Raw genomic sequence first — 27,838 nt, 5'->3', positions numbered from 1 at the left:
GGCGTTTCGTTTGCCGGTCTTAATTTTGATAAAAGTAAGGCTTGGCAAGTTTTAATAACGATTTTAGGCCGAATTAATCTGTCTATTTACGTATAAGCCGATCAGATGGGTAAGGTTTAGAAAATTATCTACAAATAACAAAGACTTGATAACATATTTAAATAGGTTTATATGTGTTTTGTATCTTTATTATACTTAAACGACTCCATTGAAAAATGGTTAAATTTGTTGATGAGATTTCGGTACAAGGGTTTGCCACAGCCGTTGATGAATAACTTTCGTGAGTTGTGTGCACAATATGCATTTATCATAAATCTCCCAAACAATCGTTTCGCTCGTGTTTGGTTATGGGATTATATTAGAAAGTATCGACATCATTCTCTCATTTTCGATTATTTTTCATGTTTGAGGTAATCTGACAATAATGATACAAAAACACGGACACTTTCCCCTAAAATTTACTAAGATTTTACGCAAGTCCATGTTCAATAATTATACTTGAAACAATTTGAAAATGATGATATCTGATAAGATTACATTACCTACATGTAGGTGATGATCAAAACAATGTTTTTAACCACTTTTCTTTTGTCACTCTCTACATGTCTCTTGTTACTCAAGTTATGCTTTTCAGTAGACACGGGTCTCTAGATAACCAGTAATCCTTACAATCTTTGCAATCTCGTATCAGTTTAAACTAATATCATTATTGTCTTTGTCTTACTTGAGACACTCCTTAAACTAGACACTCCTTAAACTAGACACGACTAGTATATACTGATTATTATTATTATTTTGTTCATAGTATGTACTTATTATTATTATTATTCTGTTCGTAGTATATACTTATTATTATTCTGTTCATAGTATATACTTATTATTATTCTGTTCATAGTATATACTTATTATTATTCTGTTCATAGTATATACTTATTATTATTATTCTGTTCATAGTATGTACTTATTATTATTATTCTGTTCGTAGTATATACTTATTATTATTCTGTTCATAGTATATACTTATTCTCATTATATGGCTCTGAGTATATAATAATACAAATGTGGAAAAGTGATTTTCGTTTTAATTTATCAAAGTTTCATTACTAGCTCTTACCATGCCTAGAATGTAGAACTCAGCAATTGATTTATCATCAAATACACAAGTTCTCAACAAGCAGTTTGTAACTTGTGCATTTGAAACAAAAAGGCAGATGTTTTTTTTTCAGTTGGCTGGACCGCAGTGGAATGAAGAAGATTTGTTGGCTTGTTATCACACAATAAGGTGGGCAACTCCTGCTGCTTGTGGAAACACTCCTAGCGTATCAGGGGACTGCACAGTCACTAGTCGAGGTTTTCGTTATGACTTCTCATCCATCACTTCTCTTGGCTCAGATATTCAGGTAGTATGCTTACTGCAGACCTTTTTGTACTATTTTTGCCAAGGGCACTTTTGACTCATCTTTCCTTAGCCTAGATGGTTCTCTGTTCTATGCCCTTTAATTCACATTTCCTTGTCTTTTAGCTTGCAAACATTTGAACACCACATAGCTTTACTTAGTTTGGATTTATAGTTGTACTTATTTCTCTTTCAATATTAGCTACTCCTGTAGCGAGTCTCTTAATACCTATTGCGTAGCCATAGATTTTCTGGCTCATTTGACTATCTGACGATGAAGCTTATGAACTTCCGCCCTCTGTCTACTCATTCTCACAAGTGGCTTCCATCTTGGTATATACCTATCTAGGTCAGCCCATGTGCTCCCTTATTGGAAGGTTGTGGAGAGGTGTCAGATGCTACTGTCTGTCAAGGGCAGAAAACTCTCAGCAGAGAAGTTCCAAAACTGGTTGTAGAAAATGATCAAGTTATCAGCACTAGCTACAAGCCAGGTTAGGTCTCTCAGTTAATCCTCACCCTTATAGCTCATATGTATGGGTGACTGAAGCAGTCACACTAGCTACAAGTCGTGTTAGGTCTCTCAGTTACTTCTCATCCTTATAGCTCATATGTATGGGTGACTGAAGAAGTCACACTAGCTACAAGTCATGTTAGGTCTCTCAGTTACTCCTCACCCTTATAGCTCATATGTATGGGTGACTGAAGCAGACACACTAGCTACAAGCCAGGTTAGGTCTCTCAGTTACTTCTCACCTTTATAGCTCATATGTATAGGTGACTGAAGCAGTCACACTAGCTACAAGTCATGTTAGGTCTCTCAGTTACTCCTCACCCTTATAGCTCATATGTATGGGTGACTGAAGCAGACACACTAGCTACAAGCCAGGTTAGGTCTCTCAGTTACTTCTCACCTTTATAGCTCATATGTATAGGTGACTGAAGCAGTCACGCTAGCTACAAGTCATGTTAGGTCTCTCAGTTACTCCTCACCCTTATAGCTCATATGTATGGGTGACTGAAGCAGACACACTAGCTACAAGCCAGGTTAGGTCTCTCAGTTACTTCTCACCTTTATAGCTCATATGTATAGGTGACTGAAGCAGTCACACTAGCTACCAGCCATGTTAGGTCTCTCAGTTACTTCTCACCCTTATAGCTCATATTTGACACATTTGCAGAGGATGGACAGAAGAATGTGATTGTGCGCTACAATTGTGACGAGTCCGCAGAGGTGGCGCGGGTGACACAGACATACACATTCGATGGGTCGATTAAGATGGAGGTGAACACTACACTTTCCTGCACTCCTAAGGCTATCGATTGTAGACCATCGGGTGATGATGGCCATATCTACGATCTCAGGTATGCACCAATCTCTATACAACAACCAGGGCATTTTAGTTTACAGAACCTAAGAATAAAATAGTAAATGTTGTTAAGCATATGAACATTTTGCCTTTTCAAAGTTTCAGACTTCAGTTGCATACAGAGACTTGACAGCTGTAATCATGTGTTTCAGGGCCTTTTCTGGAAGGAATTACATGGCTGACAGCGAAGACCACATGCAGTATTTCTTCTCTGTTTGCACTCCTTTAAACAGGACTATTGATACTTTACAGAACTGCACTGGTGAGTTGGCTAGTTGATGTCTGTACCCTGTAAGAGCAATAGTAGAGCGATAGTAGTGTGTATGTCTGGGTGTATGTCTGCGTGTATGTCTGGGTGTATGCCTGCGTGTATGCCTGCGTGTATGTCTGCGTGTATGCCTGCGTGTATGCCTGCGTGTATGTCTGCGTGTATGCCTGCGTGTATGTCTGCGTGTATGTCTGCGTGTATGTCTGCGTGTATGTCTGCGTGTATGTCTGCGTGTATGCCTGCGTGTATGCCTGCGTGTATGTCTGCGTGTATGCCTGTGTGTATGTCTGCGTGTATGTCTGCGTGTATGTCTGCGTGTATGCCTGCGTGTATGTCTGCGTGTATGTCTGCGTGTATGCCTGCGTGTATGTCTGCGTGTATGTCTGCGTGTATGTCTGCGTGTATGTCTGCGTGTATGTCTGCGTGTATGCCTGCGTGTATGCCTGCGTGTATGCCTGCGTGTATGTCTGCGTGTATGTCTGCGTGTATGCCTGCGTGTATGTCTGCGTGTATGCCTGCGTGTATGCCTGCGTGTATGTCTGCGTGTATGCCTGCGTGTATGCCTGTGTGCATGCCTGTGTGCATGCTATGCTTGTTAAATCATCTCTAATCACTGCTCCTGTTGAATTCAGAAATATTATATTCACATTTTATGTTGTTCTTGGATGGGTTTGTATCAGTTGACCATCCCGCTAATATCTATGAGGATGGGAAGTAGAGTTGATGACAGCGGTTTTGTCATTTGTATACGCGTCTATAGATGCTCGCGTTTGTAAGAGCCTTATGCCACTTTGGGTTGTATTAATATCTCTCTTACAGAATGTGTCATCGCCAATGCAGTTCATCCGACCCAGTGCTTGTCTTGTGTTGGAAATTAAGTCTTAGTGGTTCAGATTTTGCTCGTATTTTCACTTATGGAAATACATGTATTAGCCCTCTGCTGTAGCAGTAGCATTGTAAAGATTAACCCTTCGCTATAGCAGTAATATTCTGAGGTTTGTCGCTCTTATTATTTTGTTTGTTGCAACAAACTAGTTTATCTTTATTTGAATAGAGATCAATTTTAATGCATGATTGGTGTTTTATTTCATGCACTCAAATGGTATGGCTTTTACAAGTTTTGTAATGAGAAACGTCATCTCCACAGACTCGCTACTTTTGCCAGTTGAACACTTACTGTTTGTAATAGGCCGTGTACTGTTTGTGTACCAGAGGTGTTTGTGTAACCTCGTCTAACACTCCTACTCGCAATATAGTTCTGGTTGCTGTGGCAAATAAACTTAACCTCTCCGGGCTAAGGCATCGGGCTAAGGCATCGGGCTAAGGCATCGTAAGCTGCTGTCTATCTCATTATGCGTCATATTACAGTTAAATCACAGCGTATGGAGGTAATTCATTCCTCCATCCTCATTTCAGGTAGTCAAACCCGTTATGCGTTTATAAAACTATTTTTATAATAATTGTATTTCATTTAATTCATTCCATCGTTTACAAAAACAAACTAGTTCATGTTTATAGGAATAGAGATTAATTCTAACACATGCTTGTTGTTTTACTATTAGCTGATAACGATAAGCACTAGAGGTGGTTACACATAGCTTTAAAAATACATTATATAGAACTATGATGAGCACTAGAGGTGGTTACACATAGCTTTAAAAATACATTATATACAACGATGATGAGCACTTGAGGTGGTTACACATAACTTTAAAAATACATTATGTACAACTATGATAAGCACTTGAGGTGGTTACACATAGCTTTAAAAATACATTATATACAACTATGATAAGCACTTGAGGTGGTTACACATAGCTTTAAAAATACATTATATACAACTATGATAAGCACTTGAGGTGGTTACACATAGCTTTAAAAATACATTATATACAACTATGATAAGCACTTGAGGTGGTTACACATAGCTTTAAAAATACATTATATACAACTATGATAAGCACTAGAGGTGGTTACACATAGCTTTAAAAATACATTTTATACAACTATGATAAGCACTAGAGGTGGTTACACATAGCTTTAAAAATACATTATATACAACGATGATAAGCACTTGAGGTGGTTACACATAGCTTTAAAAATACATCATATACAACTATGTAAAAAATAAACTAGAACTAAGAAAGTAATGTAGAAATCATAAATTAAAAGGGTTTATTGTCATTTCTCCTTCATGTTAAATCCTGACAATATATGAGACATATTGAGTGGGTAGAGGTGTTGATACGTGTTTGTGAACATAAAGGTATCATAACTTATTTATTGTTATATTGAGTGGGTAGAGGTGTTGATACGTGTTTGTGAACATAAAGTTATCATAACTTATTTATTGTTATATTGAGTGGGTAGAGGTGTTGATACGTGTTTGTGAACATAAAGTTATCATAACTTATTTATTGTTATATTTGATACTTGATATTTTTACATTTTATCTTTAATTATCATATTCAGCCTTTTCACTTCTTTGTTGTGACACTCTCACTTACTTCATCAAGACTCAGAAATGTTTTACAGAATTGATTCGTAGATATTTACTCTTGCTTTTTTGTAATCTTATCATTTTAGTTCTACAGAAAGCATTGTCTATTTTTTATTTTTACTGCTATGAGTACTGCTTTACTAGTCTTCTTTATATCCGTGAATTTAAAACTTGAAAGGTGTGGACTGCTTATTATTCAGTTGAATCCGATTATGTGAAGGAGATCTGTGTACGTGTGAACAGTGTAGATGTGAACAGTGTTCGTGTGATCTGTGTACGTGGGATCTGTGTACGCGTGATCTGTATATGTTTGAACTGTGTACGTGTGAACCGGGTACGTGTGAACTGTGTACGTGTGACCTGTGTACGCGTGATCTGTGTACGCGTGATCTGTGTACATGGGATCTGTGTACGTGTGAACTGGGTACATGTGAGCTGTGTTCATGTGAACTATGTACATGTGAACTGTGTACATGGGAACTGTGTACATGGGAACTGTGTACATGGGAACTGTGTACATGTGAACTGGGTATGTGTGACCTGTGTACATGTAATCTGTGTACGTGTGAACTGTGTACATGTAATCTGTGTACGTGTCAACTGTGTACATGAGAACTGGGTACGTATGTGCCGATTTGCATAACTGAAATATTTTGAAAAACTTCAGACATCGTGTGTTGAAAATTATTGCATATACCGAGTCAAATACTTGGTCAACTTTGACACTCTAATTCAACAGATTCAGATGTGTGAGTGGGTGTGTGTGTGGGTGGCTAGGTGTGCAGGTGGTGGTGTGTGCGGGTGGTGGTAAGTGCAGGTGGTGGTGTGTTAGGGTGGTGGTGTGTGCGGGTGGTGGTGTGTGTGGGTGGTGGTGTGTGTGGGTGGTGGTGTGTGTGGGTGGTGGTGTGTGTGGGTGGTGTGTGTGTGGGTGGTGTGTGTGTGGGTGGTGTGTGTATATATATAGTTTATTTCATCAATTAGCAGAAATATAACATTAAGCAAAACGAAGATATAGTTCTAATATTGATTAAGTCAAACAAAATAAATGAAAGCTTAGTTCCTATTTGTTAAGGCATGATGAGGCCCATATGCGCAGTAGCGCTGCAACTAGGCGAGGTGCTGGGCCCACAGGAATTAGCACTCTCAAACACCAGGTCTTGATTAATCTAGGCTTAACAAATGGCTTTTAACATTAACTCTAAAATGAATCAATGCAGAGGTTTTGCGTAAGTCTATTGGAAGACCGTTCCATTGTGATGGTATTCTGTATTCGATTGTTTTTTGACCTGAAGCTGTATAAAATAATGGTAAAGTTAGATTAATTTCTAAAAATCTGGTGTTATAGTGTGAATCTTTTTTTATTTTGTCATGACCTGAATAAAATTTTGAATGAGCTGTCAAGAGATATTTATACTGATAAAGTTTATCAACAGGCAACACAGACAGCAGAACAAACAGGGACCGAGATGAAGTCAGTGATGGTTTATTACAGATTATGCGCATTAGACGTATGCGATTCTAAATTTTTTAAATAACAACATGGAGTATTTTGTTATTTAAAAAATGATCATGAGCTGTGATTTGTCTGTATGTTTATTGCTATTAAAATATGGTTTTTACCACTCAGTCTTTTCTTTTGTTAAGTTACTTATTATAAGCATTATGGGCCTAATCTCCAATTATTCCCATGAACGAAAATTATGAAGGCATCCAAATTTTTTCCTGGTCTTGCTTATATGGCATGAGTGCTAAAACAGCATTTAAACATACATGTACTATCTATAAAGGGCAGAGTCTGGGAGGCAAATCTTGACTCGATTTTTAAATAATTCCAAATGTGAAAAATCTGTTACTGGATTGTGTTTGTTCAATTCTCTGGTCATATGTATTTTTATTAAAGTTTATCTTTAAAGATTTTATTTTGGTGAGGAGCGAAGCTGTTGACCAACACCTGTATTCACCTTCTCTCAAAACTACTTTTGTAGGAGGACCAATATCAGCCTGCCAAGTTACATCTAGTAAGGAATATGTGAACCTGGGTTATGCTACTTCCAACCCTGTAGTCATCTCAAAGGGTCTCATCAGCATCACTTACGTAAATGGTGAGCCAAGGCTATATACTTAAATACTCAATATTCAAGTGTTCTCCGCTTGAGTGGTTTAAAAATGGAAGGGATATTATTTACACGGACTCGTTCTCTTCCGCCTCTTTTATCATTGACCTCGCTATGTTATAGGACAGTTGTGTGGCCATGGTAACAAAACTCCAAGACAAACAACGTTGACGCTGAATTGTAAAGATATTGAGAAAAAACCTCAAATGCGAGCTGAGAATGATGATTGCGACTATGAGATATGGTGGGACACACCGAAAGCCTGCCCTTTGGAGGTATCATTTAGATCTTGATCATACTCAGCCGGCTTCCCATATTTTATGACAAATTCGACAGTCAGCGTTTTTAACCCTTTCGCAGGCAAGTTTTTTTGGGCAAATTGCGACCCCCTGGGCAGATTAATTTTTCAAAATTTGAATTAAAAAATCATTGATACACTTTTATTTATGATATTGTATATGCATATTATGTTTTTATTACACAGGTAAATACAAATAAACATTTATAAGTCAAATTCTTATATAAGTGTTTCTCTAGCTATAGTAATTTTGGAAGCATTTGCCCATGCAGAGGCCTACACCACAGTCTTGACATCATGTGCTTATTATTGTTCCTCTATAGCTTTGCCTTTGCCTATAGCCTTTGGAGGACGCCATGACAGTAAAAGAAAGTTGTTGCACTCTAGGAAAATATTCAGAAAGCAGTAGCGGAAGCATAAACAAGCTACAAACAAAAATCTCCATTTTGTTCCAATACGTTTTTATTTCAGATTTTTCGTCCGTTTAGTATTGCAAAAAGGATCGTTTTTTTTTCTCAAAACGGCTAATTTTTTGGTTGCTAACAGAGACCAATATATTTTAGCTTACTATTAGTAAAAAAATTAAATAAAAAAATGCAATAAGCTAACCAGAAATTAATTTATAAAAACGTTCGCGTGGCAACATAATAGTCGCTCTGCCCATTGGCGTCAGTATCGCGAAACGGCAATAATGTCACTCTGCTTGCAAAAGGGTTAAGCATGGTAAACTGAACTATGATTGAAATTCAGCAGAAAATAGAAGTAGAACAGTAGACATATGCAGTTGTTCCAACATAAAAATGTCATTTGCTGTTGTAACATTAAATTAGATCTTAGGCGTCGATGCGCATGTTTTTATAAGTTGTGATTTGTAGAAGTACTACTGAAGGCTTGCTGTTGCCCAGGTAATAAAAAAGTCTTTGCACAGAAAATTTTATTTTTATTTAACGTATAACAACAGTTACCATCGACTTTTAAACTTCATATCATGAGAAGAGTGTTTTTTGTATTTCAAATAAATTAATTAATCAATTCATTAATTAATTTATTAAATTAATTTAATAATTAATTAAATAATTTAATTAATTAAATTATTAATTAATTAATATTTAATTAATTTAGAAATAATTTCTAGCTCAAATAAATTAAGAAAAAAGTAAAACAACTGTAAAGGTTTTGAAAATTATGCAAAAACAGGTATAGGCCGCAGAACTCAGGACGGTGCATTTTAACACGGCAGCAACATTGCTGTTTAAAACGGAACAGTGCATAATGGCACTGTTTCGTATTAACCGACGCTTTTTAACCTAGTGCCTAACGGAACAGCACCGTTGGGCATTGTTTTGTTTTTTTTTTCATCACTAGAGACGCATTAACCGGAGATTTCGGTTAATGCGCCTTTGCGGTAAAAGAAAAAACCACAGAATAGCCGCACCCTTATATAAGCCGCATGGCCCAAATCATCAGAAAAAAGTAGCTGGTCCGAAAAGTACGGTAAATGAAAAAAAAACAACTGTAAAAGTGCTCGAATAGGAAATAATTAGCGAGTAATGGCTAAATATAGTCAGTTTTGCTACGATTATAATGAAAAATTATATGGTATACTATGATACGATTTTAATTTGATTCAGTGAATGCATCATAAAGCGGAAATATCGTATAGAGGAGTATAGAAACCCATAGTGATTATCTAATGCCTGGTAAAAATCATCAAAACTATACAAGTACTGTACATATTAAAAATTAGTAACAAAATAATAGGTTAACTTTAGTAACTGTATCTACCCACAGTAATTTTAGTGTATTTAGTGGTTCTGATCTGCAATAAAATGTAACATCACAATATACTATAGTTACCTACAGTAACTTTAGTGTATTTAGTGGTTCTGGTCTGTAAGAAAATGTAAGATTACGATGTACTACGTGCAGTACGTACCCTGGGAGTTCTGACCTTCAAGACAGACGTATAGTGTAAATGGTGAATATAACTCAATGAATTTAGCTCACTAAACACATACCTAAAGCTAAGTTTTAGTGTGTATTTTACTAAACTTCATCTTTGTCATCGGCTAAAATTTTTGGTTCCGTTTTTACTATAACTTAAAGCGGATGACGCTAGACTCAGATAGCGAGCATTGTATCTCTTTCAGGCCTGGTGTGGGATTTCAGCGCCAACAACCAAATTTTAATTTTGAGTGAAATTTTTGTTGAAATAGTATGACAGAGAAAAAGTGAAAAATTTTTGTCCTTGTATGGTTTTGACTTGGGATTTGGATGTCACCAGTTCAGCTTCAATACGAAGGTGCTTTTTCGACGTTAATACATTATCGCTATAGCTGGATAAACGAATGACAGACAAACAAACTGAGATTTATATACATAGATTGGTCTGCTTACAGAAAGCTGTCATCGAGAAATGTGTGGTTATCAAGGATGGCGTTAAGTTTGACCTTTCCTCACTCAATGAAACACGATCGGTAAGTGCAGTTGAGGTATTCTAGACACTCGCGATATACACACATCGGTATAAAGGCTTAAGTTGTATTTAGTAGTGAGGTAGCACCGCTGCCTCTATGTCTATGCCTTCATGTACATGTAAAGACTATTGCAGAGATATGAGGAAGCTTTCAACTCGGCCGGATACTGACTTGCTTTAGCAGTGAAGCAAAGACTCTCTCAAACCTATTTTACTGTTTATACAATGAGCAATACCGAGTCCAAAATGGCAGCTGTTAGCATTTCATTGATTTCCCGCTAATTGAGATTTTTCTCTACAAAACTTCCTTGTTGTATTGGCTTCTAAATTGTCTGTCCTGTTTTACTATATATTTGCGCTGCCACTACATTAGCTCTTAACTCTGTCTGGATACGTAAATGGCTATTGCAAACCCCTGTTGGGCAGACGTCAAGTTAGCTGCCTTTCCTCATCAACCGCTCCCGACTTTATTGTGGATTTCATTGCAACAGTGATAAATATGGAGAACAAGGAACTGCTTGGTACATTTGTCATCAACAGCTGCTCGTATGCCCCTTCCCACAGTATTGTTCTTTTTGTCAGCAGATCTTGATGACTCCGCTACTTGAACTATAACCATTGGAGCATGGAGTTTTATCTTCCTGTTAGTCGTTCCTGTTGCATCGTTTCTTTTTTTAATTCATCAGTTGAATTTAATTCAGTTGAATTTTAAATGAGTTCATAGATGCTGTGATTCAAAACAAGATTTCACTTGGCCAGAGGCTATTGTCATATTACCATTGTCATATTACCATTGTCATATTACCATTGTCATATTACCATTGTCATATTACCGCCTAATTATATGCGTAAGCTTAGATCTCATTTGGCCATAGCCTATAATATGGTTGTATGTTGCTTTTACCATTGAGATCTAGTGCAAGTCATTACCAGCACGCCTCTGTACCACTAGCTAACCTCATGTCCTCAGCATCTTCACTGGATATAGCATAGCACTCAAATGTCTAAATGAATTTTACTTTGTAATGGGTTCCTTTAGTGGGGGGCCTTTCCTTTGTAACCAAATCGGCTTATGTTACCTGTAATAGTTTTTGTAACTGGAGCGAGATTATTTAAAGATATAGTGAAATTCTGTTACTTTTTGGCTAGGCTTATGATGGGAAAAGCAGTACCTACTACTTGACTGTATGCAACCATGTGATGGTACATGGTGACTCTAGTAACTGCCAGACAGCTGGTGTGTGTAAGGTGACGGGTTCTACGCTCGTCGATGTCGGTAAGTATCACGCCTTCCCATTTTCAACTTAGAGAATTGATGACTTTGAACTGCTTCAGGCATCTAAGCTGTTCAAAAATTTCATCTTAATTCATCTTAATCCCAAGGTAAAACTAGAGTGACAAGTTGGTAGCTTGCACTGTTGATGTCCTTTCCTAATCTTGTATTTTTTATTTTATTTTGAGATAACGGAATACTTCCTACCTTATCCCGTCGTTGTCGTAACAACACATCTCAATATTTATGCCTAATAGTTTTATAATCAATTTCCTGCGTCTTTTGTATCGGAGACCTTTGACCTTTTCTTCTGTTGCCCTTATCCTCCAATTCTTGCATCTTCCTTCTTTGTTTACACTTTTGATGACAGCATCTGGTTACGTTTCCTAAATATTATTGATACACGCTTGACACAAGCGTTAGTGCTACCTTTAAGGTGTAAACACACTAGGCGATTTTATCGCGAGCGTCATGAGGAGGGCGGAGATATCGCTAGCGTGTGCATTAACACACTTGAGCGATTCACTAGCAAGCGATATAATGGGCACGCCCACAAACTGCCAATTAAATTCGTATCATTAGTTTCTTCGGAGTTGTTAATAAATTTAGGTCAGTCAATATGGCGCCGTCTAGGCGACAACGTAAACAACTTACGCATTTGTTATTAAACCTATCTCACTTTCACGGATTGTACACTGCCTACACTACAAGGAGACATAAGAAAAACGATTGTTGCATTTTAAACTGTAACATTTTTCACTATTTTTATACATATTTTATTTTGTAGTGGTTTTTTATATTTAGGCCTAATGTATTAAATATTTACCGTTCTCAAGATGGTCAACCTGTGCAACGATTGATTCCAAATGTTGGTTTTCAACTTGGATTTTTTGTAATTTTTGTTTGTTATGGTGCACATGACTGGGAATGCTATTATTAAATTTATGAACAATTCAGTGCTCGTTCTGAAGATGTTTCAATATTAACAAAATAGCAAATTGTCGCTGCTGTACGTTGGTGAACATCGATAAGAAATAATTACCCACCATAAAATTGCATTCTGGTAAAATCCAACCAATCGAAATGCATCTCGCTAGCGATAAAGTTGTGCAGAGAAAGTCTAGCGTTATCGCTCTGGATGAGCACGCTGGGTGAATTCTAGCGCAGATTAGCGCTACGCAGCGCGATATCGCTCTCAATATCGCCTAGTGTGTTTATACCTTTACAATGCGAGATCAACTCTCAAGTATTCCATCGATATTTCCGCACTTCTCGGTATAAGGGGTTTCTTCTTAATTTCATGCCTTTCATTTGTTTATATCCTATAATGGTGTGCCCAATTAATGCCATTACTCTAATGAGAGTGTTTCTTTAGTCTATGTTTATTTCATAATTGCCCTCTCCATCCATGTCTTCTTATACCGCTGTCTCAGGTTTTTAAAGTGATCATCTCAGAAACACCGAATTTCAGGTATCATTTTAAGCTTGTCCAATCAGTTATTTTCGGTCCGAGACTGATTATACTGAGGTTTTTTATACTTGTCTTTGATTGGCTGGCGCCAGTTATAGCACTACTACTAGCGACGGTTCATAAAGGTGGCCATACTAGTGAGGCAAAGTAACAAATAGTCAAAAGGGATTCGCTGTGACACGGATGTATAGCATATAGTAAAAATAATTATAAAGGGAACAATCTCTTATAATAAAACAAATGATTCATCATTACTTCTTTAATTACCTCCTTCCGAGCATCGACTAACTAGTTGAAATATTGAGACATGTTGAGTGAGTGACTCTGAAGCTGTTCAAACCACAGGCTATTTAATAGCTTTCTCATGCTTTATGCATAGAACTAGGTAACACGAGGTGCTTGGATTTAAGTTTTATATTTTCAAAGAAACCTCAGTTATTGTGATGTTAAATAGTGTATAAAAACAAACTTGAAAGTAATATACAGACATACCTCTACAAAACGAGTGCCCCAATTTACGAGGAACTCAAGATACGAGCTGACTTTTTAACTGAATTTCTGAGTTTTTTCTTTGAGATACGAGTAATCTTTGAGATTCGAGCAAACGGGCCGGTTGTTGATTGCCACTACATGGCCAAGCATGCGAGAGGCTGCTTTCAAGAACAACATCACTCGGTCTTTCTCCTCAAATCAGTTTGAAAAAGTTTTTAATAGTTTGCCTAAAGGTTAAAGTAAACCCGAGGCAAACGCGGCCAACCAGAAACAGACAATAAAAATGAAGATGACAAAATTAAAGTAAGTTTAGTAAAAAATTAAAACTTATCTTCAAGTGTGTGTTTAGTAAGCTAAATTCATTTAAGTTAAATTCAACGTTTCTATTACGCAGAGTCACAAAAGTTTAGTGTACCAAATGTGTTGCTCTCAAGCCTCTCAGACAGCCGTTATACGCAACGTTATACGCAACGTTATACGCAACGTTATACGCAACGTTATACGCAACGTTATACACAACGTTATACACAACGTGTCTCGAAGGTAAAATTCCTTAGTGTACATAGTGATGTTACATTTTATTTCAGATCATAGCAACTAAATAGGTATATGTTACTTTTTGTTACTGAATTACAATTAAAAACCTTTTTCTTTTATAATATCCTGTTTAGGTGTTTTCTTCGTAGTATGCCAACGAATTAGTTTGTACTTAATTATTTTATATATACATGTATATAGTATATAGGGTACAGGGGTTTGAGAGGCGAGTGAATTGGCATACGAGCTCGGTACCAAAATGCATTAAGCTCTTATGTTGAGGTATGACTGTAGTAGTGTAGCAGTCAGTACAATCTCTTTCTTACGTATTTTCATTTCAGCATTCAGAACTTTTGTTTATTCTTCCCAGAATTTTGTAAAAATCTAACGATGCTCGATTGCTAAAATAAATGATAAACTATTATATGCTGGCTAATACATCACGGAAAAGCATTTTTTAATGATTTTGAACAATTGGAATGGCCAGTTTAGTTTAGAATTCCTTTACCGGTACTGTACATGTACTGTACAATACCTACACTGTGCCTTTATTGTACAGCACCCATACTATACCTGTACTGTGCTTGTACTGTACCTGTACAGTACCCATACTGTATAATCAAGGAAAAATGCATGTTGGTGAACTTTCATTGGTTGCCTAACAAAGTACAATGGAGAATGGAGATAGGCGTTTGCAGGAATGTGATTGTATGTGCTTCCGTGGAGCTGTATCCTAGAAGTGATGTTACTTGTCCTAAACCTCAGTAGTGAGAGGCTCTTGTAAATCTCTATATTAAGTGCATAGTACTTCCTTATCTCACTGATTCATAAATCTATGAGCCAGTTTTATAAGAAATTCAATTTCATATAAATGTTTTGGTGCCTATAGCGAAGTAGTCCATAGCGGCTGCAAGCTTTCCTCTTATGAAAGACTTTCACAAGCAGGGCTATAGTTCACTCTATGACAGCAATGATATACAGCCCCCACAGGGGGCTGTATATCATTGCTGTAGTTCACTCTGACAGTTTTGTTGTTCTCTCTATGACAGTTTTGTTGTTCATGCCAAGTAAGGCTTACTTCCTGCTGTTAGAATTTAAATGTAAAGAATTTTGTGACAAGCTAACGAGTAACCAATGAGATAGTTCTGCATGTTGCGTGTTTTAAAGAGCGCAAGGAAATGCGGTCATCATTTGTCATAGTATAAAGCGTCTGGCTCCACTGCTCTCCGCCTAGCATAGAGCTCCTTTATAAAACCTCGTAATGTATTGACTTTTCACAATGCCTTTATGTAAGGTTGGATAATCAAACACTGCTCTCTATATTTTCAACCGTAGTATAGCCATTTCGCTCGCTCCGCTAGAAGTCATCACGTGTATTTTCTGAAACGTATACGAAAGGATTACAGCGTCCAACAAACATCGGATTATAAATTTCTTTGGATGGAAAGCTACACTCTGGAGGTAAGCTATATATATATATATATTACTTTATTGGCAATAATTTCATTTTAAATAGAAATGTTTTTCAAATTATTTCATACAACAGCCATAAAACAAAACATAAGAATAAAAGGGCAACAGTTAGCCACTGAAATCAAATAAATAGTTTGACAGTATACTTGAGTAAGTTGCTCTAAGTAGATCAGTTGAACTATAAGTGTAAGTATTATCTCTTTGGAACTAGGGTAATATGGCCTATTATCTTTATGGCTTTTGTGACTCATGTAGGTAACCATCCGTTTGGTGTGTTGGTGTGCGTATGTGTGTTTGTGTAAGTGTGTATGTGCACGTGAATGGAGGGGTGTGTGGATGTTTGGTATGCTGCAATAGCCCTCTCTTGCATAGAGCTTTTATTTTAATAGCAGTATTGACCAGCCACCTCCTGTATGCTGACCACAGCCATCGCTATACTATCCCACTGTATGTAATGTCTCACTCAGTCACCCTCAATCACTACTACTGATACTACTACTGCTATACTAGTACAACTATTAACTAGTACTACTATAACTAGTACTAGTACTACTATTACTACTACTAACTAGTACTGCTACTATTACTATAACTAGTATTACTATTACTACTATAACTAATATTACTACTACTAGGCATGTCATGGCTAGTGTGACTATCCTGGTTTTAATATACCAGGTTTAATATTGCCACGTTAGGTCTGATAACTCTGTTGGTGCTTTTACTGATGCCGAATGCTATGGTTATGGGATATTGGAAGATATGGGTATTTAGATAGGTTATGAGGGCAGCTATATAGCTAGGATATCTGATGTTGACTATATAGCTCGGGTCCTTAGTCTAATTCATAGCTTTGAGAGTTGAGTATCTATGGATCAGTTGCGTGGTTTTTGTGAATGTTAACAGTTGAATAGTGCTTGATTAAATAGTGAATTGTGCTCATTGATGATAATTGTGATTACATGTATTGGCACTGGTAACACGTGTCATTAGTGGGACTCTTGAGGTGATCTAAATAGCTGAGCAATCTAAAACAGTCAATTTATCAATAATCAATAAACTATAAAAATGTCCTAAAGGAAAATACTATATACATGTAAAAAAAACAAGTTCTCTGCTTGCATAAACATGATGTTTACCGTATATATCGCAATGACTGTCCTATTCAGTGGTTGGTTTCCTCCCATTTTCAGAGGAAGTTGTAGTACTTTTCATCGACAATGCAGGACACAGTATTTATTCATTATTAAGTAGAAGCTTTTAAGCGCTCATGAGATATCCTGGTAGGGCTTATCATAGTTTTCATGACTAATGTGCCAAAACAAGGACATGCAGAGGCCAGTGGTAGCTGCAAGGGTGCAATGGTATAGGCTAGTGCTAGGCAGGAGTACTTCTTGGCCAATCAGTTTAGACTCGTCCCTTCCCATTCGAGTTTTTCGAGTATCGGGTAGATGGTAGTGCTTGGCAGGAGTATGCCTTGGCCTTTGTTGTTACTGGTTTTATGTCTAAAATTTCTAAAACATCAGACATAGTTTAAATTTTACAATGCAATTATAGATTTATTCAATTCATTTGTTTTTTACTATTTTTTAACGACCAATATTCGTGCCCGCAGCCTTAATCCTTTGAAGTTTGAACCCCAACTGTCGGTTTTCAGGCGTTGCGTAGGGTGTGTTAGAATCTCTATCGGCCGGAATTCCGACATTCACATGGCTTTGTTTACAAAAGCCGTTTTTAAGTAACAGTATAAACAAAACAAATTAATTTTTGCACAAGATCTTAGACCAGAAATTTTACTTCCATTTGTAACAGTTTTCAAATATCTTTCTTTACCTACTTCCTTCGTTTTCATAACAAATTTTATTTGAACGATATCGCGAAAAAATTGACGCGACTCATTTGTTGGTAGGTCATGAATGATTGTGATGCAAATAAAGAACTTTATAATACTAATTACAATCTTCTAGTATATTTTGAGTCATAAACTAATGATGAACATGTGCTCAATGGATATGATCCTATTGTAAATATTTTTACGAGTTTTTTAGAATCGTACAAACTTTTATAGTTTTAGCCCGAATAATGGTAAAATACTGTTTTTTTGGTTTGATGACATTTGCTGTAGGTTGCCCGACTTTTTTACTAGTGTTCTACCAAATATCATTGTATTATGAGCGCGTTCAGACATATATAAAAGTTTTAAAACTTCGGATCTTTGGACCGGCTGCTCAGGGTTACTAACACGCATTAACAAAAAGGCCAGGGTTAACAGGGTTATCAAACTGTGTTTAGAGCGAAGGGCGCAATAGACCGAGTTTTTGTCCACTCTACTTGGCGGATCCGTGTAACAAAACCCGAACTCGCAAGTCAAAACCCGAACCCACAAGATCAAAATGCTCAAAACCTCTATTACCCGATACTCGAGAGAAGATAAACCTGCGAGTCCAACTAGTTTTATTATCCGTGCCCAGCACTAGTATAGGCTGTATATAGCTGTATAGGCTGCAAAGGCACTGCTATAGATGACTAGATAGGCTAGCATATACATGTATGTAGTTTATGATGTCATCATGTGATCGCAAGAGATATGAAGCTGCCAAGGTTGCTTCAGTTAACAGGATGTTTGGTTGTCTGCCATATCCTTATATGTTCAATGTGTGTGTCTATATGTGTGCCTGCATTCTTATGAATTCCACGTTCTTATGGATTCCACGTATTTTCTTGGAACTAATAAAAGTGAACAATGTTGAGGTGGGTACTGAGTTATTGTAAATATGTGAGTTATCGTAAATATAAATAAATAATAAATATTCGGCAGCGACCTTTCATGGTTAAACATATCAAATTACGAGTATAAACCTCCTTTACTAGCACTCTACTGCCACTCTGTTATAATAGATATATTTATGATACTCAACAGAAGTACGTATATGTTATGACTGTGTACATCCATGATTGTATATACATGTAGCTCTAGTTGGAAGTTGCTTGTACCTTTTTAAAGTTCTATTCTGAGATAGAGTAATGGTCTTTACTTGAAATAGTTTGTTTTAGTTATTGACCCACACTTAGTGCATAATTTTTGTTATAGCTACTAGTAGCATTACCTGGGAGCATTAGTTGTGGCAGTATTTAAGTCTCCTGTTTTACAATATTTTATTAAGAAACTTGCTAGTTTCTGCTCTGCTTGCAGACCAGCCTGCATTGACCTGTGCCAATGGCTGGCAATGGGACGACCCTAACTGACATGGAGAGTGAGTGGGGCTCTGCAGCGGTGCTCATCCTTGCTGTTCTCCTTGGAGTGTTCATTGTAGTTGCCTCCCTTGGCAACCTCCTGGTCATGGTATCCATACTCATCACAAGAAAGCAATGTGACAGGTATACACAATTATGTCACTGCCTTTTGTGTAACATTTACAGCCAGCAGATTCAGTGGTACTGACAACTAAGCAGACATTTTATATGTCATTGTCATGCTCCTTCCAGCTTGTCAGTGATGGCATATAACCAGTGTTCTCATGACATGTTAGTCAATGCATATAACCAGTGTTCTCATGACGTGTCAGTCAAGGCATATAACCAGTGTTCTCACGACGTGTCAGTCAAGGCATATAACCAGTGTTCTCATGACATGTCAGTCAAGGCGTATAACCAGTGTTTTCCATACAGTGTAACCATAGCGACACAGGAGTGTGCCACTGCCGGAGCACTATAGTGGACCTACAAGCAAATTATGTGTCTAGAGTGCTATATTAGAGCGATAGTTGTGCGACGTCTTATTGCAAGGCTGTATCTTTAAGAGGTCAAGGACAAAACAAACCATGGATGATCTGAAGAAAAAACCGCTACTTCTTAAAAGCAGACAGAGTAGAGCGTTTCATCGACAAAACTTTCTGCCTATGAAGCAAGAGGAAAGTATGATCTCTGCACCCGCACAAGTGCGACACCATTGGTCACTAAGGTCCCTTGCACATTGGTCACTGAGGCCATTTCCATGGGACATTACATGGTTGTTTAGCTTCCAAACAGCAACTCTGTTTGACGACAGAATGAAAGCGACATAGCTGTTTCCACGATGGCATTTGCAGCATCATATGGGAGTGTGCCACTATGTTATCGCGGTATGGAAGCGCAGTAAATTGTCACGCTGTACATTTAGCATGACATCATCAGGCTTCCCTAAGCTAGCGGCTCTCTAGAATGACTACTTAGAAGCATTCCTAAGTATTGATCTCACTTGTTTGTACCTAGCACTAGCACTGATTACTGTCCGTGAATAACCGTTCAGCTACATGGCCTCAGCGTTTGAGTATTCACTCATGGTGGGGCATTCTCTCATTCTCAATTCATCTATGGCCATCTAGCCAGAGTGCTCCGGAGCAGTATTCACTCATGGTGGGGCATTCTCTCACACTCAATTCGTCTATGGCCATCTAGCCAGAGTGCTCCGTAGCAGTATTCATTCATGGTGGGGCATTCCCTCACACTCAATTCATCTATGGCCATCTAGCCAGAGTGCTCCGTAGCAGTATTCACTCATGGTGGGGCATTCTCTCACACTCAATTCATCTATGGCCATCTAGCCAGAGTGCTCCGGAGCAGTATTCACTCATGGTGGGGCATTCTCTCACACTCAATTCATCTATGGCCATCTAGCCAGAGTGCTCCGTAGCAGTATTCATTCATGGTGGGGCATTCCCTCACACTCAATTCATCTATGGCCATCTAGCCAGAGTGCTCCGTAGCAGTATTCACTCATGGTGGGGCATTCTCTCACACTCAATTCATCTATGGCCATCTAGCCAGAGTGCTCCGGAGCAGTATTCACTCATGGTGGGGCATTCTCTCACACTCAATTCATCTATGGCCATCTAGCCAGAGTGCTCCGTAGCAGTATTCTACAAATTTCTAGATTTTATCAACACGAACTAGATTTTAACTTGTTGATTTTGAAATTTAGTATTTAATGATATAAAGTATATTTGATGAATATACTTCACAAATTGCGATCTCCTGGTCGAGTTGGTTAACATACGCTTTCGTTTTCTCTTTTGTAGAGGCTACATATTTATATTCAACCTGTCAGTGGTTGACTTCCTCACTGCTGTCTGCATCATGCCAATCTCTGTTTCGACACTCATTCATGGTGACTTTATATATTCTCATGCTGCTTGCGTGTTCAATGGTTTTATGGTGCAGGTGCTCTTCATCACCAGTATACATACACTGATGTACATGGCTATATACAGGTATGTGTGTATATGAACTAATGTACATGGCTGTATACAGGTATGTGTATATATGAACTAATGTACATGGCTGTATACAGGTATGTGTATATATGAACTAATGTACATGGCTGTATACAGGTATGTGTATATATGAACTAATGTTCATGGCTATATACAGGTATGTGTATATATGAACTAATGTTCATGGCTGTATACAGGTATGTGTGTATATAAACTAATGTACATGGCTGTATACAGGTATGTGTATATATGAACTAATGTTCATGGCTGTATACAGGCATGTGTATATATGAACTAATGTACATGGCTGTATACAGGTATGTGTATATATGAACTGAGGTACATGGCTGTATACAGGTGTGTGTATATATGAACTAATGTACATGGCTGTATACAGGTATGTGTATATATGAACTAATGTACATGGCTGTATACAGGTACATGTATATATGAACTAATGTACATGGCTGTATACAGGTACGTGTGTATATATTAACTAATGTACATGGCTGTATACAGGTACGTGTATATATGGACTAAGGTACATACCTGTATACAGGTATGTGTATATATGAACTAATACACATACCTGTATACAGATATGTGTATATATGAACTAATGCACATAGCTGTATACAGGTATGTGTATATATAAACTGAGGTACATGGCTGTATACAGATATGTGTATATATGAACTAATGCACATAGCTGTATACAGGTACGTGTATATATGAACTAATTCACATAGCTGTATACAGGTGTGTGTATATATGAACTAATGCACATGGGTATGTGAATGATGTTATATATACACTAACATCTGTGGCTGCATATATTATCATTTACCTTTATATATATGCATGCATACATGTAGGCACAAGTGTATGCACAATTGACAGGATCATACTGTATGTAGCTACAAGCGTGTACATACACTCATATCTATAATTACATAGAGTTACAATTATGCACGTTTACTCATGCGTATCATTGTATACAGGTATGAGTGTATACAGGTATGAGTGTATACAGGTATGAGTGTATACAGGTATGAGTGTATACAGGTATGAGTGTATACAGGTATGAGTGTATACAGGTATGATTATATACAGGTATGAGTGTATACAGGTATGAGTGTATACAGGTATGAGTGTATACAGGTATGAGTGTATACAGGTATGAGTGTATACAGCCATTTGTGTGTATGGATGCATAATAGCAATAATACAATTGCTATTATAGTTAATATTATCTGACATGCTGGGTTGAGTTCAGTAGGGAAATAAAGAAATACAGTCAAACCTTTATATATAAGTTGAGTTCAGTAGGGAAATAAAGAAATACAGTCAAACCTTTATATATAAGTTGAGTTCAGTAGGGATATAAAGAAATACAGTCAAACCTTTATATATAAGTTGAGTTCAGTAGGGCAATAAAGAAATACAGTCAAACCTTTATATATAAGTTGAGTTCAGTAGGGATATAAAGAAATACAGTCAAACCTTTATATCTAAGTTGAGTTCAGTAGGGATATAAAGAAATACAGTCAAACCTTGCCATGTGTTTCTAATCCCTTTCAGTGTCTACTTTGTATGTTAAAACCGTCTTGTCTTGGAGCAAGTATTTTTATAAAAATACATGGAATCTTTGGTAATTAATTCCAGAAGCCATTAAACAATGATAAATACTACCAGTAATGCTATCTATGAAAACAAATGATTCATTTGAAAGTATATATATATATATATATATATATCTATATATATTACTTTATTGGCAATAATTTTATTTCAAATAGAAATGTTTTTCAAATTAGGCCATACAACAGTAGTATATAATAAGTCTATTGGAAAAGCTTTATTAAGAACTTAAATTCTGTGTTAGAGTTTAGTTCTGCTATAGAAAGCAATTTCTATTGTTACTTGACTTCAGTGACACATGAATTGAGGTACATTGCTAGGGTATAGGATGGAATACACTGCGTAACTTATACTAAGTTACATTAGGTACAGTTGTAAACAACTTTTTTTTTGTTATTGCGCTTTATTTTTAATGTTATTAGCCTTTTTACTTTTTCCTGCAAAACTGCATTATTTTAGGGAATTTCAGACGTCGCATGTTGGAAAACACTTCGAGTGTCTAGGCAAATATTTGCTATATTTTATGTCAATGTTGACAAATTACTATGTCGAGATGATCGTAAGCCCAGGTTTGACTGTATTTTATAGTAGTTTTATCCCTTGCGTGAGTACCGTTCCTCCTTAGTCCCATTTTGACTGTCATTTGTAATTCTAGAGCTTGTGGGAGTTTTAGGGCATGCATTATTAACACACGGATGTGGTGAACAGAGTTTGGGTCTTTTCGGGAGACTTGTGGATGCCCTAGAGAGGTTGTGTAGACTCCTCATTTTAGCTTAACTCGCTGTAGAAGATGATCCTAGAAGTAGGTTTTTACTACAACACTACTTAGAGGATCTTCCCCTAGAAATAGTTGGCGTGTATTACAAATGGGAATATTTATTTTAATTTATGTAATATCGAGTTACTCATAGATCTGCTAGTTTGATGATGATCTATAGTATGCTATATAGCTATAGTATGCTATATATATCATGCTATATACTAGGATATGGTCAGAGCTTCATGTACTCAGTATCTGTACTCGGTTTTGTTTATAGATAGTTGACAACTGTTGCATGCATGTGTGACTACACTTGGACAATTTTATATGTATTTCTGTTGTTGCAGGTACCTGGCCATATGTGATCCGTTCACTCCAGTACACATCTGTAAAGTTGGGCTAATGATCGCCGCCAGCTGGACACTCGCTATACTTATATCAAGTCTGTCTTTTGGTATACTTGGACATTTTGTGTATAAACCATTCACGACGCAGGTAAGAACTTCCCTCGCTTGTTGAATCTCATGTGAGCAATGTCACTAGCTATGAAGGTTCCCCTGACCTTTAATCTGAAATTAGAACTATTTAGACATGGGTGAAAGAAAGTGTAGAAACTATTTACATAGAAATACTTGCGGTCCTTGAGCATTTTGAGGGTGCTTTCGGGTGCGCTATGTGTACCCTGGCGCGGTGTACATGAAAAATGTTTTTCATGGATCGATTTACACAAGCAATCGTGTAGTCTTGCATTTAGCCATAAACTCGGAGTTATCCTCCACATACCTCATTCAGCAATACGTGACTGACACGGTTATTACTCTATCGATGACTGTTTGATTATCATGGACTGAAAACATTAACATATTTGTAAAGATCACCACTCATACTCTTTTTCACTATCAACTGACCCTGACTCAGTTATTCTGTACCATAGTGTACACTTACTTGACTCAGTTATTCTGCACCATAGTGTACACTTACTTGACTCAGTTATTCTGTACCATAGTGTACACTTACTTGACTCAGTTATTCTGTACCATAGTGAACACTTACTTGACTCAGTTATTCTGTACCATAGTGAACACTTACTTGACTCAGTTATTCTGTATCATAGTGTACACTTACTTGACTCAGTTATTCTGCACCATAGTGTACACTTACTTGACTCAGTTATTCTGTACCATAGTATACACTTACTTGACTCAGTTATTCTGTACCATAGTGTACACTTACTTGACTCAGTTATTCTGTACCATAGTGTACACTTACTTGACTCAGTTATTCTGTACCATAGTGTACACTTACTTGACTCAGTTATTCTGTACCATAGTGTACACTTACTTGACTCAGTTATTCTGTACCATAGTATACACTTACTTGACTCAGTTATTCTGTACCATAGTGTACACTTACTTGACTCAGTTATTCTGTACCATAGTGTACACTTACTTGACTCAGTTATTCTGTACCATAGTATACACTTACTTGACTCAGTTATTCTGTACCATAGTGTACACTTACTTGACTCAGTTATTCTGTACCATAGTGTACACTTACTTGACTCGGTTATTCTGTACCATAGTGTACACTTACTTGACTCAGTTATTCTGTACCATAGTGTACACTTACTTGACTCAGTTATTCTGTACCATAGTGTACACTTACTTGACTCAGTTATTCTGTACCATAGTGTGCACTTACCTGACTCAGTTATTCTGTATCATAGTGTACACTTACTTCACTCGGTTATTCTGTACCATAGTGTACACCAATCAAAACACAAACTACTGTCATTCTATAATTGTTAGGGCTGTTTGATTGGCATTTGAACGCCTCGCCTGTATCTAATCTGCGTATGTCCTCCGTGTAAGAAACTTGAAAGCTCCCTTGTTCATCAAGTACATATATATTGAAGTCACAAGTAGCTAAGCATGTATATATGCAAAAGTTCTAAGAAGCTTCTAGAAGTTCACAGTGAATGCAGTGAATACTCGCATGTCAATTGATCGGTAGCAATGAGATCTTCCTTAGTAAATGTTGTTGCCCAAATTTCAAACTAGCCAATATGTTTCTGATATTCTTGGAATTAGGTGTTTTTAACTGCCATCGTTATTATTGGATTTAGGTGTTTTTAACTTGCATCGTTATGACAGCCTTGTTTAGCAGCCAATAGTAGATTACCTACATTTATACAGATAGACTAGTCACTATCATCAGTTGTGTTATCTTGTTTTAGTGTGGGCCGGTTTATCCTCAAGATGTGAAAGGCTGGATTAACATCGGCATAGTTGCTTCGATCTGCTTCTTATTACCTCTTGCCATCATTGTCTTTGTCTATGTATTGCTCTTCAGGAAGGCCCACAGACTTTTCACTCGCTTAGAAGGTTAGTGGATATCTGATCTTGATTATTTGAATCCATGCTTTTGATTGCCATGCGAACTTTAATTTATTCATGTTACTATATAATCGCAGTTTAAAACTATTGACAATGTAATTAGCCCTTTTGTGACTTACATGTAAGTGTTTCTCGGTAAAAGTGATGTAATGGCGCAGGAAGCTAGTAACTTTATGGGCAGCAGACACTCATATAATCAATATTGTTATTTATTTTACCATTTATAAGCATTCGTATCAAAGATGGCCGACTAGTGCTGCCACGTGTTAATGTCTGCAGGGCTTATAGGAATTCTAATAGCATTACATATTGCCATTCTTATGCCTTCTCATGTTTGTACTACATTCTACAGCCTACTCATGTTTATAATACATACCTCAGTCTGCTTATGTTTATAATACATACCTCAGTCTGCTTATGTTTATAATACATGCCTCAGTCTGCTTATGTTTATAATACATGCCTCAGTCTGCTTATGTTTATAATACATGCCTCAGTCTGCTTATGTTTATAATACATACCTCAGTCTGCTTATGTTTATAATACATGCTTCAGTCTGCTTATGTTTATAATACATGCCTCAGTCTGCTTATGTTTGTAATACATGCTTCAGTCTGCTTATGTTTATAATACATGCCTCAGTCTGCTTATGTTTATAATACATACCTCAGTCTGCTTATGTTTATAATACATGCTTCAGTCTGCTTATGTTTATAACACATGCCTCAGTCTGCTTATGTTTATAATACATACCTCAGTCTGCTTATGTTTATAATACATGCCTCAGTCTGCTTATGTTTATAATACATGCCTCAGTCTGCTTATGTTTATAATACATGCCTCAGTCTACTTATGTTTATAATACATACCTCAGTCTGCTTATGTTTATAATACATACCTCAGTCTGCTTATGTTTATAATACATGCCTCAGTCTGCTTATGTTTATAATACATACCTCAGTCTGCTTATGTTTATAATACTTGCCTCAGTCTGCTTATGTTTGTAATACATGCCTCAGTCTGCTTATGTTTATAATACATACCTCAGTCTGCTTATGTTTGTAATACATGCCTAGGTCCGCTTATGTTTATAATACATACCAAAGCCTGCTTATGTACACAATACATTCAACAGCCTGCTCTAGTCTATAAGACATGCTTTTGCTATATGTTTATCTTGAGACTCGGGTGGTTTATTTCTAGATCCTTCCTACAGCAGTTATAGTCGTGAAGTTCATGTGGAGCAGAGGAGAATCTCTATCACTTGTATAATCATAGTAGTCAGTTTCCTCATCTGCTGGACACCGATATTTGCCTACCTAAACTATGCTTCCTTCGTGCATGATAAGAAGTCTATTCCTACACTTATAAATCCAATAGGTAAACACATTTCTTATACCGTCTCTTTATCAATATTATCAACATCAGTTCGTCTCCTTTTTCCTGTTTGTCGTGGAATCTTCATCACTGACTTGTGTTCTTACGTATTTCTGAACTGTTGAGTGTTTTTTGTTGTAGTTTACTGGTTCAGCTACCTCAACTCCGCAATCAACCCTCTCATTTATGGGCTACGAACACCAATATTTAAACGCATCATCGATGCCATTTGTGGATGCCAAAAGGACAGCCAGTCAAGAAAACCCCCAATCTCAGAGCAGTCTCTCACGACTACTGTAGCCAATCCTGATGTGGCCGGACCTCCACTCGCCACTTTTGATGCTGATGATCTTTCTGTTCAGTGACACTCAATGCAATAACAATACTAATTAGATTTTAGACTTTATAAAACTTTCTCAAATGGTATTACTATATGTACTACATGTATATTTTTGTATCGCATGTATATAAATTATTTATTCGTGTTGTTATATATTATAATCACCACCCTGTGATCTCCCGCTGCCATTCTGGATGCTAGACAATGCTTCTATCAAATATATTTCGCTACTGGAAAACTTGAACCATGTCGTTGACCTATTTTCAAACGCGTCTTTTGTTGTCATTAGTCATATATGTATAAGTAAGTCATAAATTCATATAGCTATATTGTAATAGTTTATTAGGTTTAACTTTCCTTAGTCTTTCCTATATAGTCTATAACATTCCTTTTCATTAGTCTTACAA

The 27,838-nt window shown here is 36.9% G+C and overlaps 2 protein-coding genes across 3 annotated transcripts in view; both read left to right on the top strand.

The window, feature by feature from the left end:
• Positions 1-27,838, top strand: part of LOC137405333 (cation-independent mannose-6-phosphate receptor-like) — a 103,669-nt gene that overhangs the window by 38,845 nt on the left and 36,986 nt on the right. The window contains exons 12-19 of the mRNA XM_068091562.1: positions 1,227-1,400; positions 1,746-1,887; positions 2,575-2,758; positions 2,916-3,025; positions 7,517-7,633; positions 7,769-7,920; positions 10,343-10,420; positions 11,569-11,695. Coding sequence (XP_067947663.1) covers positions 1,227-1,400; positions 1,746-1,887; positions 2,575-2,758; positions 2,916-3,025; positions 7,517-7,633; positions 7,769-7,920; positions 10,343-10,420; positions 11,569-11,695 — 1,084 coding nt within the window. The remainder of the gene's footprint in view (positions 1-1,226; positions 1,401-1,745; positions 1,888-2,574; positions 2,759-2,915; positions 3,026-7,516; positions 7,634-7,768; positions 7,921-10,342; positions 10,421-11,568; positions 11,696-27,838) is intronic.
• On the top strand, positions 15,427-27,675 carry LOC137404499 (melatonin receptor type 1C-like). 2 transcript variants are annotated; one of them, XM_068090722.1, is made up of 7 exons: positions 15,427-15,653; positions 18,859-19,043; positions 20,723-20,914; positions 23,666-23,813; positions 25,555-25,702; positions 26,918-27,094; positions 27,233-27,675. In XM_068090722.1, exons 2-7 carry the CDS (start codon positions 18,883-18,885, stop codon positions 27,454-27,456), a joined length of 1,050 nt encoding a protein of 349 aa, XP_067946823.1. In that variant the 5' UTR covers positions 15,427-15,653; positions 18,859-18,882; the 3' UTR covers positions 27,457-27,675. The 2 variants fall into 2 exon arrangements, with proteins under 2 accessions (XP_067946823.1, XP_067946824.1); XM_068090723.1 differs by lacking the exon at positions 15,427-15,653 and adding an exon at positions 18,361-18,416.

The sequence above is a fragment of the Watersipora subatra genome, chromosome 9, assembly GCF_963576615.1.
Source record: "Watersipora subatra chromosome 9, tzWatSuba1.1, whole genome shotgun sequence".
Taxonomy (NCBI): domain Eukaryota; kingdom Metazoa; phylum Bryozoa; class Gymnolaemata; order Cheilostomatida; family Watersiporidae; genus Watersipora; species Watersipora subatra.
The sequence above is the reverse complement of the archived record's forward strand: the minus strand, read 5'-3'. Positions and strand labels throughout refer to the sequence as shown.

Bases quoted from the DNA above. Each gene is read 5' to 3' on its own strand.
- LOC137404499 (XM_068090722.1), top strand. From the start codon at position 18,883: ATGGCTGGCAATGGGACGACCCTAACTGACATGGAGAGTGAGTGGGGC. The intron at 20,915-23,665 runs GTATGTGTGTAT...CTGTTGTTGCAG, and splicing joins ATGTACATGGCTATATACAG to GTACCTGGCCATATGTGATC. The intron at 27,095-27,232 runs GTAAACACATTT...TTTTTGTTGTAG, and splicing joins TACACTTATAAATCCAATAG to TTTACTGGTTCAGCTACCTC.